Consider the following 16,010-nt stretch of genomic DNA (forward strand, 5'->3'; position numbering starts at 1 on the left):
CGAAACGTGCGATACCAAAACTTTGAGCACAAGGAGCATTTGTAACTTTTATCATCAGCAGCATATGGAGCACATAGAGCACGTGGAGCATGAAATTTTGGACAAGAAAGTAGAATTTTCAGCACTCATAAGTGCTCTAAAGTTGCATTTGTTCAAAAGGCAGCTTTTGGAGCACAGGCTTTTCCAATATATTATGAAATGAAGGAATGCTATAAATGCTACGCCTATCTTTTGAGCATTTGTATGACATAGGTTTTTGCCTCGGCAATTGTTACATGTATTGCCTTTGTCTTTCTTTCCCTACTAGGGCCCGGTTAATGTTAGGGAAAAATAATCAGGCCCTACCAGAGAGCCCTATTAATTTTTCTACTCGGACACGTCGGGCGGGCCGGTCGCGAGGCGAGTAATCGACGAGGAGGAAGACGATCCGCGGCACCCGACGGGAAATCGCACAAAGCCCCGGTCGCCCTCGTCCTTCCCCGTCGGACGCGAAGCGGCTCGGCGCGCGCGTCCACCGCACCGGCGCCGGCGAAATTATAATGCGCACGAGTGTACGCAGCGCAGCGCGAATGTGCGCGTGTACGCCTCGCGCTCGCACGCGGAGCCCGTGATTAATCCCCGCGCGCACGCCCATAATTCGCCCCTGAATTGCCTCGTAAACGGGTCGGTCAGACGGATTAAATGGGAGCTTTTCAATGCGGCTCCCGGTCTTATCTATCCGAGTCCGTGTTATTAGTCCTGGCACTCGGGCATAAATTGATATATACATGTCGCGCACCGGGAGACTGGTTTGCGCGGCGGCGGCGGCGGCGGCGGCGGCGGCGGCGGCGGCGGCGGCGGCGGCGGCGGCGGCGGCGGCGACGGCGGCGATCTGGTGCCTCACACCCGATGGCTTTTTCGCAGCGTTGTTAATTAACGCGCTCCGCTCCGACGCGCGAGTCGACGATAGAGAGCCCGCGACGAATAATGTAATTCGAATCGATACCATTTAAGTCGCGACGTAAATCGCCCCGCCGCGCGTCGATCGCCGGCTCGATTCGTTCCGAAAAACGCGGCCTCTAATGACTCGCGTAAACGCGCCGAGTCGCTGGTTACGGGCGATTAAGTGTGCCCGATAAGACGAAGCAATTAAGAGCACCGCTGAGAGACGCTGTTACATTGCGCAATTGGCGGAATTTCGCGCGAGTGCCATGCGACACCGCGAGCGTCGTATCAGAGGAGACAGGGAGGAGCAGAGGGAAGAGAGCCCGTATAGAAATTTCTTAGGATTTTCCCAGTTACGGTTTAGATTCCAACTAGAATACCCAAATTTGTCCCGAAACAGGTTATCCCATCACGATACTAATTAGAAATCCCATTCTTGTCCCAAAAATGGGTTCTCTATCGAGAATCGGAACAGAAATAACGTGTAAATTCCAACCTTTTTTTATTTATACAAATGCTTTTTTTTTTTCTTAAATTGTTCCGTATTCGGACGTAATACATTTTCGTTTTGTACAATGTATAGAATATATTTTAATACTTGAAGATAATTTGATTAATTCGTACATGTGTAAATTAGATGAGCTTGTCGGATATTTATATATATTCTTTATTTTTTTTAGCTTGAAAGCCTTCTATTAATATTTTTTCGTAATTATTTCTCTCGCAAACAATTTGAGTTATTTTAAAAATCGAATTAATATATATATATATATAATATATATATATACGTATATTAATATATATATATCATATTATTAATTCGGTTATATATATGCATTATTGTTGTATATATAAGAGATAATTATTATATATTAATATTTACAATAAAAAATATATATGATTTCAAATATTCATTTATTTTATAAAAACTTCTCACGAAATATTGCTTCAAGTATTTATGCTTTAAATGTTTACATTTTGCAAGTATATCTGTGTATGCATATATATGTAAAGTATAAATATTTAAGGTATTGTACATCTCATTCTTATCATAGAATACGTAAAATGAAAACCAGAAACATTTTTGGGAGTGACCAAACAGAATCTGTTTGTGTTTCCCAGTGTTTAGAATCGCATTTGTAAAACATTACACTTCTAACTAGAATCTGTATAGATTTCCCAGTTAGAATTACCCAAACATATTTTGGGGAATCGGGATAGAATCCAAATAGATTCCAAAACATTTTCTATACGGGAGGGAGAAAACAGCGCTCGCGCGAGCGCGCGCTCTGTAATTACGTAATGAATATAATCGCGCGGTTTTCCGGCCGACGTTCATGAAGACGTTCGCCGCTCGAGATGACACTCCGGAGATGGACGATGCGAGAGGCGAGATTCGCGACGACTGAAAGCGAGCGTGCGCTGCTGCGCTGCGGCGCGCGAGCTGCTCTTCTAGAAGACTAGTCAAACTAGTGTAACACGAACGAGGACGCGGGCAAGAAGGAGGGACTATTGTTGTTCGCGGTCGGCAAACAATAGTCGGGCACGCTTCCTTTGCCAGCGCGAAAAATAATCCCGCTTTGTCTATGATGTACAGCCACAATGCACCGTCCGCTCGTGCAGACTCTGTAGACGCCGTTCTCTCCCCCCCCCCCTCTCACTCACCCTCTCTCTCTCTCTCTCTCTCTCTCGCGCGCGCGCGCGCGGCATACGTCGTTTTCAGGGTGAACCCGCGTTCCCACACTGTCCTTCTGCCTGAATACTGCGTTGCTCCGTCATACGAAAGCGATACCGAGTCGCACGCGGCGGTGTCCGAGAAATCTATAAGACTCGTGAGTAAGCTAAACCCCGTCCGCTAATCTCAGGTATCACGACAGTTCGCCGAGAGACAGAGGTGGTGACGTGTTTTCATCGTTAAAATATTTAAAACGCGCGTGTTATTGCAGCATTGAGAAGAAATTCCGGTTTGTGCGAGAGCGAAACGATTTGTCGCGGCAAACACAGCGGTGCGAAGCGCATTGATAAATTTTTATATGCCGGCTATTTTTTCTTAAATGAATAAATTTTATATAATAAATATATATAAATAGATAGAATAATATACAAATAGATAAGTTTATATGCCAACTATTTTCTCTTTTTTATTTATTAGATAAGGTTGGGATTTCACATCGATCTTCCTCGTCGACGTACCTTCGCGAGTTGCGCGCAGTTCTCAGCTGATCTTTCGACGTCCAGTTTTTACACACCGAATCGGTGATAACGCGAGACCGAGTACGCCCGAGGTATCTCCGTCGGCCGGAGATTTCCACGCTCCGCGCGTCTCCTCGGCGCGGCATCAGTTTCATCGCACCGGCGCACTCAGCGTTGTTATTAATTCATTCATAATACCGGCTGGCGTGTACCGTAATCCATTGCGACTGAAACGCCCCGTCGTCATTAAAGCATGATAACGAGGCCCGCGGGCGACGATGAACCGGTGCTTAACGTAACTCCTGTTAGCCGTCCGTTTAACTTTCTTAACCCGACACGCCGACGACACCTGCCCCAGAGCGAAAGAGGCATTTTGCCGCAGCGGCATTTCCGCGGCGCGAGTCCGCGTATCGGCCGTCGTCGGATCTCAGCCCGATTACATCTCCGAACATCTCGCACGCAACGTTCCAACGACCGTCCGCCTCCCATCGAGCGCGCGGAATTTCCGCACGCGGCCGCCGCGCCCGAAGAAGGAGAGACCAAGCGAGCGCGCGCGCGCGCGCATGGTAATTTTCCTATCAGCCATAAAATGATTACGCGCCACCACGAAGCAGAAAAATTAATAGGACCCTTTGGTAAGGGTCTGATTATTTTCCCCTAGCATTAATCGGGTCCTACTAGAGGTAGAAAGACACAGGGCTCTACAAGGTGTGTGTCTACAACAAATGGTTTAACGGGTCCTTATAACGGGCAACATCAACAAGGCCTTGTAAGACAATATTAATAGGGCCTTACAAAGAAATATTTTTATTATTGCCCGAGTAAAAATATTCGTTCTTTTCATTGCAAGAAAAGACTGTAATTTCTTTATTTCTTTTTGTAACCCTGTTAGTATACAACAGGAATTTTCTGTTATAAAAATTTAGCATTCCTTGCACATAAAAATCCTGCTACTGTTTATATTAAAGTGTGCTGCATTTCAAAACGAAGGCGATACTAGAGAAATCCTTGAAAGAAAGTAATGAACACGGCAACTAATAAAACTAACAAAATTTGTTTTTAATTGTATAATAATGGTATAATTAAAAAATCTTAAAAAAGAAAGAACCAGATAGAACGTACCTACTGAAACAATATTAAATTGACAATTTTATTACACGCCTCAACTTTTCGTAATTTTCTATAACAAATTTCGATAAAAAATTTTCTATAACAAAACTTGATCTAAACTATATCTGAGGCATCCTCTCTCAAAAGATCAGCTCTCCCAAAAGGTCCACCCACAGATCAGTTTCCCATATTAAAGCGTTATTTCGTAAAGCCTAAGACATTCTTAAAAAATCCTTCTAACGCCCTTCTCAGCTTTCCCTATCAAAGCCTTCTTCTATATCTCGTAAAATCTAAGGCGTACCTAAAAGATCCATCTCGGGGGCCTGATCTCGGGGGCGGTAATAATGAGGCATCCCTTTTTAGGGCATCCTATTTTCAGCCTTATGCTTCATGAGGATGGCCCTAGCAATTTTGGCTCGGGACGCATTGCGAAGGATCGTCCGGCGCGCATCGACGTGGTGATGCGTCGATCGCAACGGAAGTTTGAAGTGCGCGCGCGTCGGAAGGAAATGATCCTCAGCGCGCCGCAGAAAAAGCTAATGTCAATCGATGGGAAAGCGCGGTCACGCGCGCCGGCCGCGGCGCGGCGGCTCGATCTCGGCAGAAAAATCCGCGCCGGCGTGAACGAGCGAGATAATGCCTTTTTGCCTTTCCGAGGCGTCGCGCCGGGGGCGATTTTTTGATTAGACGCGGCGGAGCGCGGTTCTCACAGGCGAGCTAACGAGAATTTCTACATCTGGGAAACCGCCACCCGCTTTCAATGCCCCCGCGGCACCGGCAAAAACCACCGTGACTCAATGCTGCGGAGAGAAATCGGGCGACAGATCGATCGGCGCGATCGACGGGTGGTAAATCCACGGCGTCTCGATGCAGACGCGCAGACACGCTTCTTAATCTCGTCGCCACTTGCGCCCCGCTGCTTCTAAGCCCGCTGCTCTCGCTCTTTATTACCGCCGCGCTAAAACCGACCCTCCCCCGCACTCTCTCACGTCTCTCGTCCTCGTGATTCACCGACGCGCGAAAGCGAAAGCGCGCTCTATCTCATCTATCTCGTTGCGCGTAAGTGGATAACGCTCGTGACCGAGTCGGCTTTTTCGGCGGACGCGCCCTAATTGGATCACCCACGTTTCGCGGAATCACCCGCCGCCCCGCCCCGCCCCGCCGGTGCTCCGCGGAAAAAAAGGATCGCGTCGTAGGAGGTCCCGCCGGGCCGGGGATAGATTTATTAATTTCATGGAATTGTTTTTCACGTGTCCCTCTCGGGACACTGCATGTGAGAATCGCACGGGGGGGCCCCCGCGGGCCCTGATCAAGCGGAACCCCCCACAGGCCGTGCCGAATCTCGGCTTCCCGTTCTCTAAACCGTGCGCGAGAACCTCGGCTGGAGCGAGAGCGCCGCTCTCTAGGCGTCTAAGCTCGAAACTCAGCCGGCCGTCTCGTCCTTACGATATATGCGTGTCGCGCGACAGAGAAACGTCGACGTGTTGCTTTTTCTTGCGTTTCGAAGCGTGCGCCGCTCAGCCGAGCGTTCTCACGACGAGGATCCAGAAGATCGTCCGCTCCCGCGACCTCCACGGCGCGAGTATCAACGAGCGAGTACGATCGACAAGAGGGGAAATGCTCCAATTTCCGCAAGTGAATTTTCACGACGAAGAGGCACGAAGACAGAGAGAGAGAGAGAGAGAGAGAGAGAGAGAGAGAGAGAGAGAGAGAGAGAGAGAAAGACGATCATCGGTCGCTGTCTTGCGGCGCGCGGCGTCGCCCGGGTACGGCGATTTCCGGGTACGGGCCCGTCGCATCCGCGAGACACGCGCATTGTGTGGAAAAAAGGAGGAGAGGAGAAAGGTGAGAAAGAGGAACCGGCGCGCGAGGGAGCGAGAAAGAAACGCCAAATCGGTGCACCGAGCGGCGGGGTCAGGCCGGCCGTCCGGGTGGTGAATGGCAGCGTTTAAAGCGGCTTAAAGTCAGCGCCGACATATAATCGGCCCTGTCGATCTTCGGAGGGCCCCGCGCGCCATAATCCGCCGAGCGCGAGATGAACACGTTGAGGCCCCCATTCAGGCCCCGGCAGGACTCTCTCTCTCTCTCTCTCTCTCCCCCCCCTCTCTCTCTCTCCCCCCCTCTCTCTCTCTCTCTGCCGTCCCGTTGCCGATCTTGGCCGCGCGTCGGCATTGATCATTGTGTCCCACACGATACGGCCCATAATGGGCCCACGTCGCTTCCATCGTTGTCCGGTGCTGATACGAGAATAAAGACTGTCCGTGGCTCGTCGATGGGCCCGCTTCGTCGCCCTGCATCGGCCCGTCCGTCCGACGGGGTCCTACGATCGCGGCCCGGCCGCGTCTCCTCGATCCTCTCTCATTGTGATCGCGGGCGCGCGGACGACGTGCGGAACCGTACCGGCGCGCAGCGTCCGCGTGTTTCCCCGTCATCCAGTCGCGGCCCCGACGTGAATCCCCGATACACGTCCGCGCGCTCGCGCTCCAGATAAGATCGTGATCGATGGTGCGCGCGATCGATATTTCGCCCCGTGGCCGCTCTCTCTCGTCTTCTTTGTGCTCGCCCGGGAAAATTGGGCGTTTCTCCGCGCGATGTTGCGCAACCCTCCCTCGCAACCCCGCCTCGCTTAGGCACCCTTTCTTCTGTCTTCGGCCGGCGAGAGCCGCTCGCGCGAGAATAACTTGTGTAGGCTCACGGCGATGAGACACAGTGTATCATGCGAACAACGAAGAGAGAGAGAGAGAGAGAGAGAGAGAGAGAGAGAGAGAGGGCAGAAGGAGAGACGAAAGTGTCGCCCGTTGCGCTGCGGAAAAGTGAGCGTCCGCATAATGGAAGGAAAGAAAAAAGGAATTAAGGTCGCGTCTCCGTCGACGGTAATCACTGTCGCAAGAGCAAGGGCCGGGTATCTAGGCGCAAGAGGAGAAATGCGTAAGAAGCCACCACACACACACACACACATACACACGGGATGTCGGGATAATACTCATTATAGTCGAGTCGTTATTACGTACAAGTCCGGCAAGTCGGTCGGCCGGCCGGCGCAACGCGAGCCGGAAGGACGACTCCCGCGTGTCTGCTTTTCCTGCATGAATGAAATGTAATTTGAGCTTACTCAAGTACCCGTATTTTCATTCATCCCGCATTAAGGTACGAGCGGCTTCTCGTGAGTGTCTCTCTCTCTCTCTCTCTCTCTCTCTCTCTCTCTCTCTCTCTCTCTCTCTCTCTCTCTCTCTCTCTCCCTCTTGGTCTCCTCGTGCAATCGCGTGCGCGCGTCCCCATGGATGCTCCCCGTGTGGTCGATCGACCGACCGAGAGAGATCCGCTGACGTCGAGCGCGGTTCTCTGCTGCTCTCTCTCTCTCTCTCTCTCGAATTTTAGCTTCTAGTCATTATTTTCACGGCAGAAGAGAGAGAGAGAGAGAGAGAGAGAGAGAGAGCATCGTCGTCGTAGCCGCGACTTTTCCTTCGGGAAAAAGTTTTCATCTCGGATGTGAAAATGCCGATTCGACGTTCAGTGGGCTCTGGCAACCAGAAAAAAAAATATAAAAAAAAAAGGAGAAAGGAGAAGAAAAAGCGGCTATCGATTCCCAACGCTTCATTCTGCGACACATGCGTGTGTGCGTGCATGCGTGTTGGACGGCGCGGCGCCACCGTTATCATCGCGGAGCGTTGCAGAAAATTCGAGTCGCTCCTCAGATGGGAAGCCACCTAGGCGGCCTTTAATTTGACGCGACGCGTCAAGGTGACGTCGAGGTAGGGGAGCGGAGCGGCAGAGAACGCCGGGCAAGAGGGGGCGGGAAGGGGGTAAAAATCGGTGAGGAGGAATCATGGCTGGATGCACTCCCTCCCTGTGTTCACGCACTTTTACCGTCGCCAGCGGTATCGGCATTGCCCCCGCGTTTTTCGAGGGAACGACGGGCGGAGGCGGCGGACGGGGGGCAGAGGGAAGAAGAAGGGGGCAGGGGACGACCTGTTGAGCGTCGTCGTGTCGGGAGAGGAATTGCGTGTTTCGTGCGACGTATCGCATGTAACGCAGTGTGTGTATGCTGCTTGCAATGAAAAATTGCAAGCGAGGCGACGCAAGCCGCACGACGATTGCCGCGCGCGGTTGAGAAAAAGCCGACTTGCAATTCGCCGGCAAGAAACATCCGGCCACTTCCGGCTGGGCACCGCTCCTTCCGCAACGCTCGGTCGTGGTCGTACTTTTCAGCTGCGCAATACGTACGAAAAACGCAACGAAACGGGGACTCGCCGGCAGAACCCTCGTTAAAATTTCCCTCAATCTTTCCTCCTCCTCCTCCTCCTCCTCCTCTTCCTCCTCCTCCTCCTCCCCCTCCTGCCGCGCGGGTTCACGTCAAAATAGATATGCTTCGGTTTATAAGAATTACGGTTCGTAGCGTTTCTTCCACCGAAATCCCGAGACTATTTTTCAGGCAAATTCAACACACTTCAACTACCGCGTCATCTTCGTAAACGCCATACATCTCTCTCGTCGCGTTTTTACTTTCCCGCGCGAAAGTATAAATCTTTCCTTCTGTTTGCAGATGGATGTAAAAAATGAGCAAGACGGAATCGATTCGCGACTGGGTGGTTAAGCCGCGCCGCAAACTTTTGTTGCAATACAATATTGAAACAGACACAAAATTCAGCGATTGCTGAAAGTCATCGCGTGCGGGTGAAACGACGCACATAAAAGTCTCGATAAACACGTTAAAAAAAAAAAACAATGACGCAATCGCTGTACGAGAAACATCGCGTTCACGAGAAACACGCTAATGTCTTCGTAAAAAGGATCAAAGAGTTAACACGCAAATGGCGTTTGATACTTTTCGCTCCTCCCACTCTCTCTCTCTTTTTCTTTCTCGGTCTCTCTCTCCCTCTCGGAGCAATTTCTTCCGGCTGTCAACGAGTAGAAATCAAAGCAAAACAATATGCTTTCTTGATACGTGCCGCTTGCGGCGCTCCACTTTCTCTCGCGTCTCCTTCTCTAATGGCACTCATTAGGATCATTTATAATGACCAACGGCCGCGCACTTGCGGCCAACGACAAATTGCATTTTACATAACGTCCCTACCCGACACACACACACACACACACACACACACGTTCTCTCATCCTCTCGCGAGGACACGCGTCCGTATAAAAAGAGAGAGCGGCGCGGCGAGCGATCGACAGTTCGACTCGATGCGATTCCCGAAGATGGCAAAGCTCGCGATCGTCGCGATCGTCCTCCTGGCGAGCACCGGCGGCTCACTCTCTCAGAGAACAATCAGGGCTACGTCGACGAGCACAGGTGAAGGATATTTCACGTCACTCGGCTACAATTCGTAGGGAGAAACTATAACCGCGCTTGTTCCGCTTGCACTTGTAATTAACTTTTCATTGCCGAGCAACCGGCGCTCCTCAAAGTGAGAGAGAAAGAGACCGTTACATGTTTCTGTTCGATTGCAAGACGCGAACGTGGAGGCCATCAGGGACATTCTGCGGAAGGTCTCGAGCGGGGAGTCAAGCGCGAAGGACGACGCGAGCCTGATCGAGATCATCAAGGAGGAGATCGTGAAGACCGCGGAGGAGATCAAGACGCCGGAGGGATCGATCGAGGCGGCCGCCAGGAAGGCGCAGTCACTGGTCGCCGCGTTGACCTCGGCGTACACCTCGGCCATCTACAAGTCCAAATCGCCCGAGGACGGCCGAGAGAATTTCGCGCGCTTCCAGACCACCGTCCAGGCGATCGTCGACTTCATCAAGCAAGGCCAATTTCTCGCGTATGACGCGACACCCGGCAGCGCGCGATAGATACGCGCGCACGGTTCTCCGAGCTGACGAAAAAACCCCGTCCGTCCAAATGCTGTCGAATGTTATACGCGTTTACCGGCCGCCCGCGATACAAATGTACCGCGGAGAATCGATAAATATAGTTGTGAGTTAATTAGCAAAGCTCGCGCACAGTTTATTTCCTTTCGAACCAGCGCGACGCTTGCGCTTGAAATTGGGTGTTCCCTCAGGGCGAGAGAGAGAGAGAGAGAGAGAGAGAGAGAGAGAGAGAGAGAGAGAGAGAGAGAGAGAGAGAGAGAGAGAGAGAGCGAGAGAGAGAGAGAGAGAGAGAGAGAGAGAGAGTGGGAAGTAAGAATTGTTATTTCCGCGTATCCGCGGAGAAGAAAAAAACATGTTCACTTTTGTGCCGTATATTACGCCCTTCGGCGATCGTTTATATTATTTTGCCGGCAAGACGAGCACGGCGGTAACGCAGAATTATTCCTGCTGACGTACGACTCAGCCGGACGATCCATTGTAAAAGCGGCGGTGGGCTCATAATCTGGCGATGTAGGATCTTTCCAACCCGGGGCTGACCGGAACTGCGCCTATGCTCTTTCGCCGGAAGCGCCGCTGCCACATGTAGTAATATAAATTATAATGCCCTTACGGTTTTTCCTTTTGTGGATTTGCATTTAAAACACCGGAATGGCATTGTCGTCGAAATCACCGAACGCAATTTTCATGGAAATAAGAAAGCTATCCGCGCTTCCCTCCCGCCCCGACTCCCCTTTCTCTCGTCCCCCCTTTCTCTCTCTCACTCTCTCTCTCTCTCTCTCTCGTCGTTCTCCTTCCTTCCTCCGCCCCCGTCCGATATCCTGTGCCGCTTTCGTGGTTTCCTCTCTCGACCGCCCTTTTTGCCCCTCGCTCGCTCGCGAGAAGATCCGCGCGAGATGCAGAATTGAATTCGCGTCTAATCGTGCCAAGGCTGATCGGAGATCAAATCGCGGCGCGTAGTCGCTTTCACTGGCGCGCGCGCGCGGACTCATCGCGACGAATCCACCGCTTTCGGGAGAAAGGGGACTTTTCACGGGCGAAGGACGCAAATAATAATCGCTCGCAAAAGCGGCGAGCTCGCGCGCCGGCGACGAAAACAAAATGACGGCCGCGCTCGCGGCAGCCATCCATGAAAGTGGAAACCCGACTCGTGCGCGAACGCGCGGTGGATGGATGTGGGGCTGGCCTCTTTCGCACTCGCATGTAGGACGCGGAGGGAAACGCGCGCGCGGTACACATCGTCGTATTCGCGCCTGCCGCCTTCGTCCTTCCGCCCGGAGGAAGCCGCTTATCGCCGACGCGTCGTGGACCTCCGGCGCTCTTATGAAACGCCGGTTTTACGGCGCACCACGACGTGCGCGCTGGGTACACGTCTATCTATCTGTCTATCTCTAGCCGGCCGTTCCGGAGCATCCGTACGCCAGGACGACGGGACCTGCACGAGAGAGGCGAGAGCTCTCTCGCGCGCTCGCCTTGCCTCGCGCTGAAACCGTCTGAAAATACGGCCACACGGCTTTTACACGAATCGACCACGAGCTCGCTCCGACGGACGATAATATAACGCGGGAAGGATCCTTCGTTTTGTTGCGCAAAGGGGGATAATAAACATCGCCACGGCCACGGTGTGCGCTACCGACTAGATGGCCGCAACGACGAAACAATGCGGCATTGTGCGGCGGCGGCGGCGGCGGCGGCGACGGCGGCGGCGTGTTAAGTCATGAGCGGCGTTGCACGCTGCACGTGCTCGTGGCGTCCGAAGTTTCCGGATCAACCCCCGCCGTCGAGTCGCGCGAGGGTCTCTTCTCCTCGAGGCCTCGCGAGAGCTCACGGAAGAAGAGGAAGAAGAAGAAGAAGAAGAAGAAGAAGGAGAAGAAGAAGAAGAAGAAGAAGAAGAAGAAGAAGCGATCTGCCCATTAACGCGAGTCGAGCAGCGAGCTGCGGCTCTTGCGATCCCAGAATGCGCGCGCGGCCTGAGAGAGCGGATTCATCCGCGTGCGAACGACTGTACGAGCGATTACACACAGGACGAATCAAACAGTCCGAGCAACAGCGAAGCCAATGAAACGAGCCAACGGATACACACGTCGCGAGCTGCATTCATTCGAGCCGTGTCCCGGCTCCTCGGACTCTGATCGAGCCTCGAGATAGCCGGCGAGGATCAGCGCGGATGAAAAGAAACAGAGGCGAGGCAACATCAGGCCGCGGAGCGGACTGATTTCTTTGTGCAGTCGCGCGCCCGGAATAGCGGCCCGAGAGAGCGTCTTTCTTCACCTCCGCCTCCATCTCCGCTCCGCTCCGCGTAATCGCAGAATGTTGCGCGTATCGCGTTAATGTCTCGCGACCTCCCGCCGGCGGAAGATGGACGACCGCGGAGCGGCTCGGACGGTCGGTGCCCTCCTCCTCCCCTCGCGCAAATCTCGGCGCGACGGTAAACACGGGGGGCGGGGGGGGGGTACGAGGAATGCTCGAGGGGGAGAGCGCGCACGTGAGAGACTGCGTTTAGCCGCGATAGGAACCGAAAGAGCGCGCGCGCGCGCGCGCGCGGCAGGAGCAGCATTCCGCGGGGCATAACTTCAGCTGGCCCCGAGCTCACGAGGAGCGGAGACGGGTCACGACGCCATGTGTGCGGCCTACCAACCACACCCACCACCTATTTATTTATGTCTACCTCACAGGCTTTTTGCTCGTGCCGTCGAGCTTTCATTGCTACGCGCGCGAGCGCGCGCGTCGTGAACAATCGAACGGGGCCCCGCGGCCCCGCGTCCGCGAAAAGTCCCCCATCGAGCGGCGAACAAATCGCGCGACCGCGCGCCGGGCCCGATCGGAAAATCTACCACCTGCGTGCCCCGCAGTCGCGTCGTACGGTACCTAACTTCGTATCTTCGATTGCGGCACGTGGAATCGCCGGCCGGCGCGAGAGATGATTCCCGGATGCGGTGCGTATGCAAATGCGCGCGCTTTAGGGGATCCGCCCGGCCATGGCGGATTCCGAGAGTTAAATAATAGGTGTATTAACTAACAGCAATCGCGAATAACAGCCGCTCTCTCGCCGCGGCGCGGCGCGTCCAGAGACGGCCGGGGAGGTCGGACTGCGACTTGAGAGCCGTTGGGGTGATAAATAAACGCGACCGTTCTTTCTCTCTCTCTCTCTCTCTCTCTCTCTCTCTCTCTCTCTCTCTCTCTCTCTCTCTCTCTCTCTCCCCCTCCCTCCCTCTTACGATTCATTCGCCCTGATGAGCGCAGCTTTCTACGTTATCTCGATATTATTCGCCGGTGCTTTGTCTTTGTTCCTACGCTGAGAAAAACATCCGAAATATCCGATCGAATACCCGGTGTGTTTGATCGGATAACAAAATTAACAATCGGATATTTTTGATATTTTTCTCCGTGTAATTTCACTGCCACTTCACGGGCAATTTATTGAGATTATGTAAGACCGCAGAGTATGCGAGATGAGCAAGCGTCGGTCAATAAGTACGGCACATTAAGAATAATTGGGCAAGTGGAACTTGCATTGTTCATAATGTCGCGTTTGGATGCATTCCTTACAAGGAACAAGTAAAGTGATAATTGGATAGTGATAAATTGTGAATGAACGCCAACTCAAGTTTCCAGCCGGGCATCTCCATATTCTCGGCGAGCGCTCATCGGTCATTCGTTAAAACAGGAAACGACTCACGGGTGTAAAAAATGATGTTGCGCGCGCCTGAAGATTGATGCGTTACCTCGGCACTTTACTGCTACTTAATCTTTATGCTTAATTTCAATAAGCAATTACGTAGCTTACGTAACCGTAGATGAAATATATAAGATAAACAAAGACCGGACTGTTTGACGAGTTCATAGAGAGTTTTACAAGAAATTCAAGGCCGATAATCCCATAGTGAAATACAACATATCCTTTTTCGTTTCTTATGATTTTCTGTCATTGAAAAGAGACGATCAATATACACACTGCTGAGTAAAATCATGTCTTAAAAATGTCGTCTTTGACTCTTTGCGAAAATAATTGGAATAAACAGAACTTTCCTTTTGTACGTAACATCTTTTTCTATCGGCACATTCACGGATCGTCATATTTTTGATTATTCGGATAAATATCCTTGTAAGAAATCCTTGTAAGAAGTCAGTATGTACAAATTGACGGAAGCGGTCGGAAATACATAATTCATGAAACGATAGTTGGATAATGACGAGTTGTGAACGCCAACCTAAATTTCGATTCCGGCATCTCGCTCTTCTCGTTAAGGCCGTCCGTTAAAACAGGAAATCTCACATGTATGACAAATTATTTTACGCACCTGGAGATATATATATCGCTGTCCGCACCTCGGAATCCTGTTTCCTCCGTTCTGGCTTCCCGATCCAGAATCCTGCCGCCGGCATTCCGGATACTCACTCGTGGCACTGACACTCGCGTACGTACGATTCGACCGGGAAAGCACGTGTTTAACCCTTTAACGCTACTACTGGTAACCATAGTTACCAGGAACGCATTTAAGAATCTATAACTTAGTCAAAAATGGAGATACTTTCGTTTTCTTTGCACCACTGTAAAGGTGAATTCTTCTTCTAAAAAATGATATGTAGATTTGTTTAGTCTGTTTTTAGCTGAGTTTCAATGATAACATGTTTTGTCAAATTCCAAGTAGGCATAATTAGCATTGTTACTGACATCTAGAAGTGCACTATAAATGAATATTGGATATGAAGATTGGTACCTGTTATAATTTTATACATTTGGAAGCTTTCTCAGATGCAAAATGTGAAATTAAAAGAATACAGGAATTCAAAATGACGGATCCAATATGGTGGACACGAAAATCAAGAAATCAACCTTCGTTTTCGTGAAACCTGTGTGGTGACTTACAGTTTTTTATGTGGCGAAAAATGAAGGGACGATTGACTATCTAAATGGTGATCTATAAGATATTCTCTTGAAATAGCAAGCTTGACGCTCTGAATGATAAACTTCACTCACAAATATACGTAGTAAAGTCTCAGCTCAAAAATGTCAAGCTGACTATCAGAGTTATATCGTATAGATTACCCTTCATTTTTCTCTATATAGGTTGCTCATTTCGTATATGTTTTTAGGATCCAAGTCATATTTACCAATAAACAAAAAACGAACGACAAAAAAAAAGAACCAATATAAAATTCTGATATTTTTTTTGGTTATCACTACTTATAGTCTCAGTTCAAAGAAACTCAAATTTTATTCTTAAAACACTTATAAAAAAGTCGGGCGTTAAAGGGTTAATAGACGCGAGTAAGCTCGACTTCTACAGTCTAATACGCGCAAGCTTCGACGATGACACGCAAAGCTTTCGTACGGATCAGGTCAAATCGGACAAAAGATTCCTCTACCTACTTTTACGAGCAACGTGTAAAATCTCGAGTCGCTAATCAAGAAAGATTTATGAACTCGCGCGATCCGTTAAGCGAGCTCCGACGGCGACGCTTGGAAAAGCACCATATTGCGCAACAAGACACGAGAGTAAAATTTAATAAATGTTAGTTAACGAAAATTGCTGTATAACCGTGCGCACAATCATTTACAAAAATCCTCTTCGATTAATAACTCGCGAATTATACTTAATAACTTCGCGCTTGCTCGCGAAACGGCAGAGAGATCTATCCTTCACAGTTTGATCTAATCTACACACACACACATGAGAGCCTTGTGCGTGTTATCACCGTACACACCCTGTGTAAAATTTCAATCACCCGACACGGGAGTGATAAACTAACGCGTCCCGATACACGTGCGTGTCGCTCGCCGGCCCGGAACGAAATGGAAACATTTGGAGAAATATGATTTATTTATCGCGGGACACGCGCGAGCGAGTTTGACCTTCAAGGTCTTAAAGGTCCCGAATATGTTGATAGCGTTGATTGTTTGGACTCGTCGAGCGCTACTGAGCGGTGTTGCGGCCGTTTTTGCCGATTGTTTTGATACCCTCGCGTGT

General features: G+C 50.7%; 1 protein-coding gene across 1 annotated transcript; it reads left to right on the top strand.

Moving 5' to 3' along the window:
* Positions 1-9,398: 9,398 nt before the first annotated feature.
* On the top strand, positions 9,399-10,135 carry LOC105186997 (uncharacterized). The gene is made up of 2 exons (XM_011147553.3): positions 9,399-9,520; positions 9,680-10,135. The coding sequence occupies exons 1-2, from the start codon at positions 9,412-9,414 to the stop codon at positions 10,021-10,023; spliced, it is 453 nt and encodes a 150-aa protein (XP_011145855.2). The 5' UTR covers positions 9,399-9,411; the 3' UTR covers positions 10,024-10,135.
* The last annotated feature ends 5,875 nt before the right edge of the window (positions 10,136-16,010 follow it).

Source organism: Harpegnathos saltator, unplaced genomic scaffold, assembly GCF_003227715.2.
Source record: "Harpegnathos saltator strain DR-91 unplaced genomic scaffold, Hsal_v8.6 scaffold156, whole genome shotgun sequence".
Classification (NCBI taxonomy): Eukaryota; Metazoa; Arthropoda; class Insecta; order Hymenoptera; family Formicidae; genus Harpegnathos; species Harpegnathos saltator.

What these genes read in the sequence shown, in the direction of transcription:
- LOC105186997 (XM_011147553.3), top strand. Translation starts at nt 9,412, where the DNA reads ATGCGATTCCCGAAGATGGCAAAGCTCGCGATCGTCGCGATCGTCCTC. An exon ending in GGCTACGTCGACGAGCACAG is followed by an intron (nt 9,521 to 9,679) that starts GTGAAGGATATT and finishes TTCGATTGCAAG; the next exon opens with ACGCGAACGTGGAGGCCATC.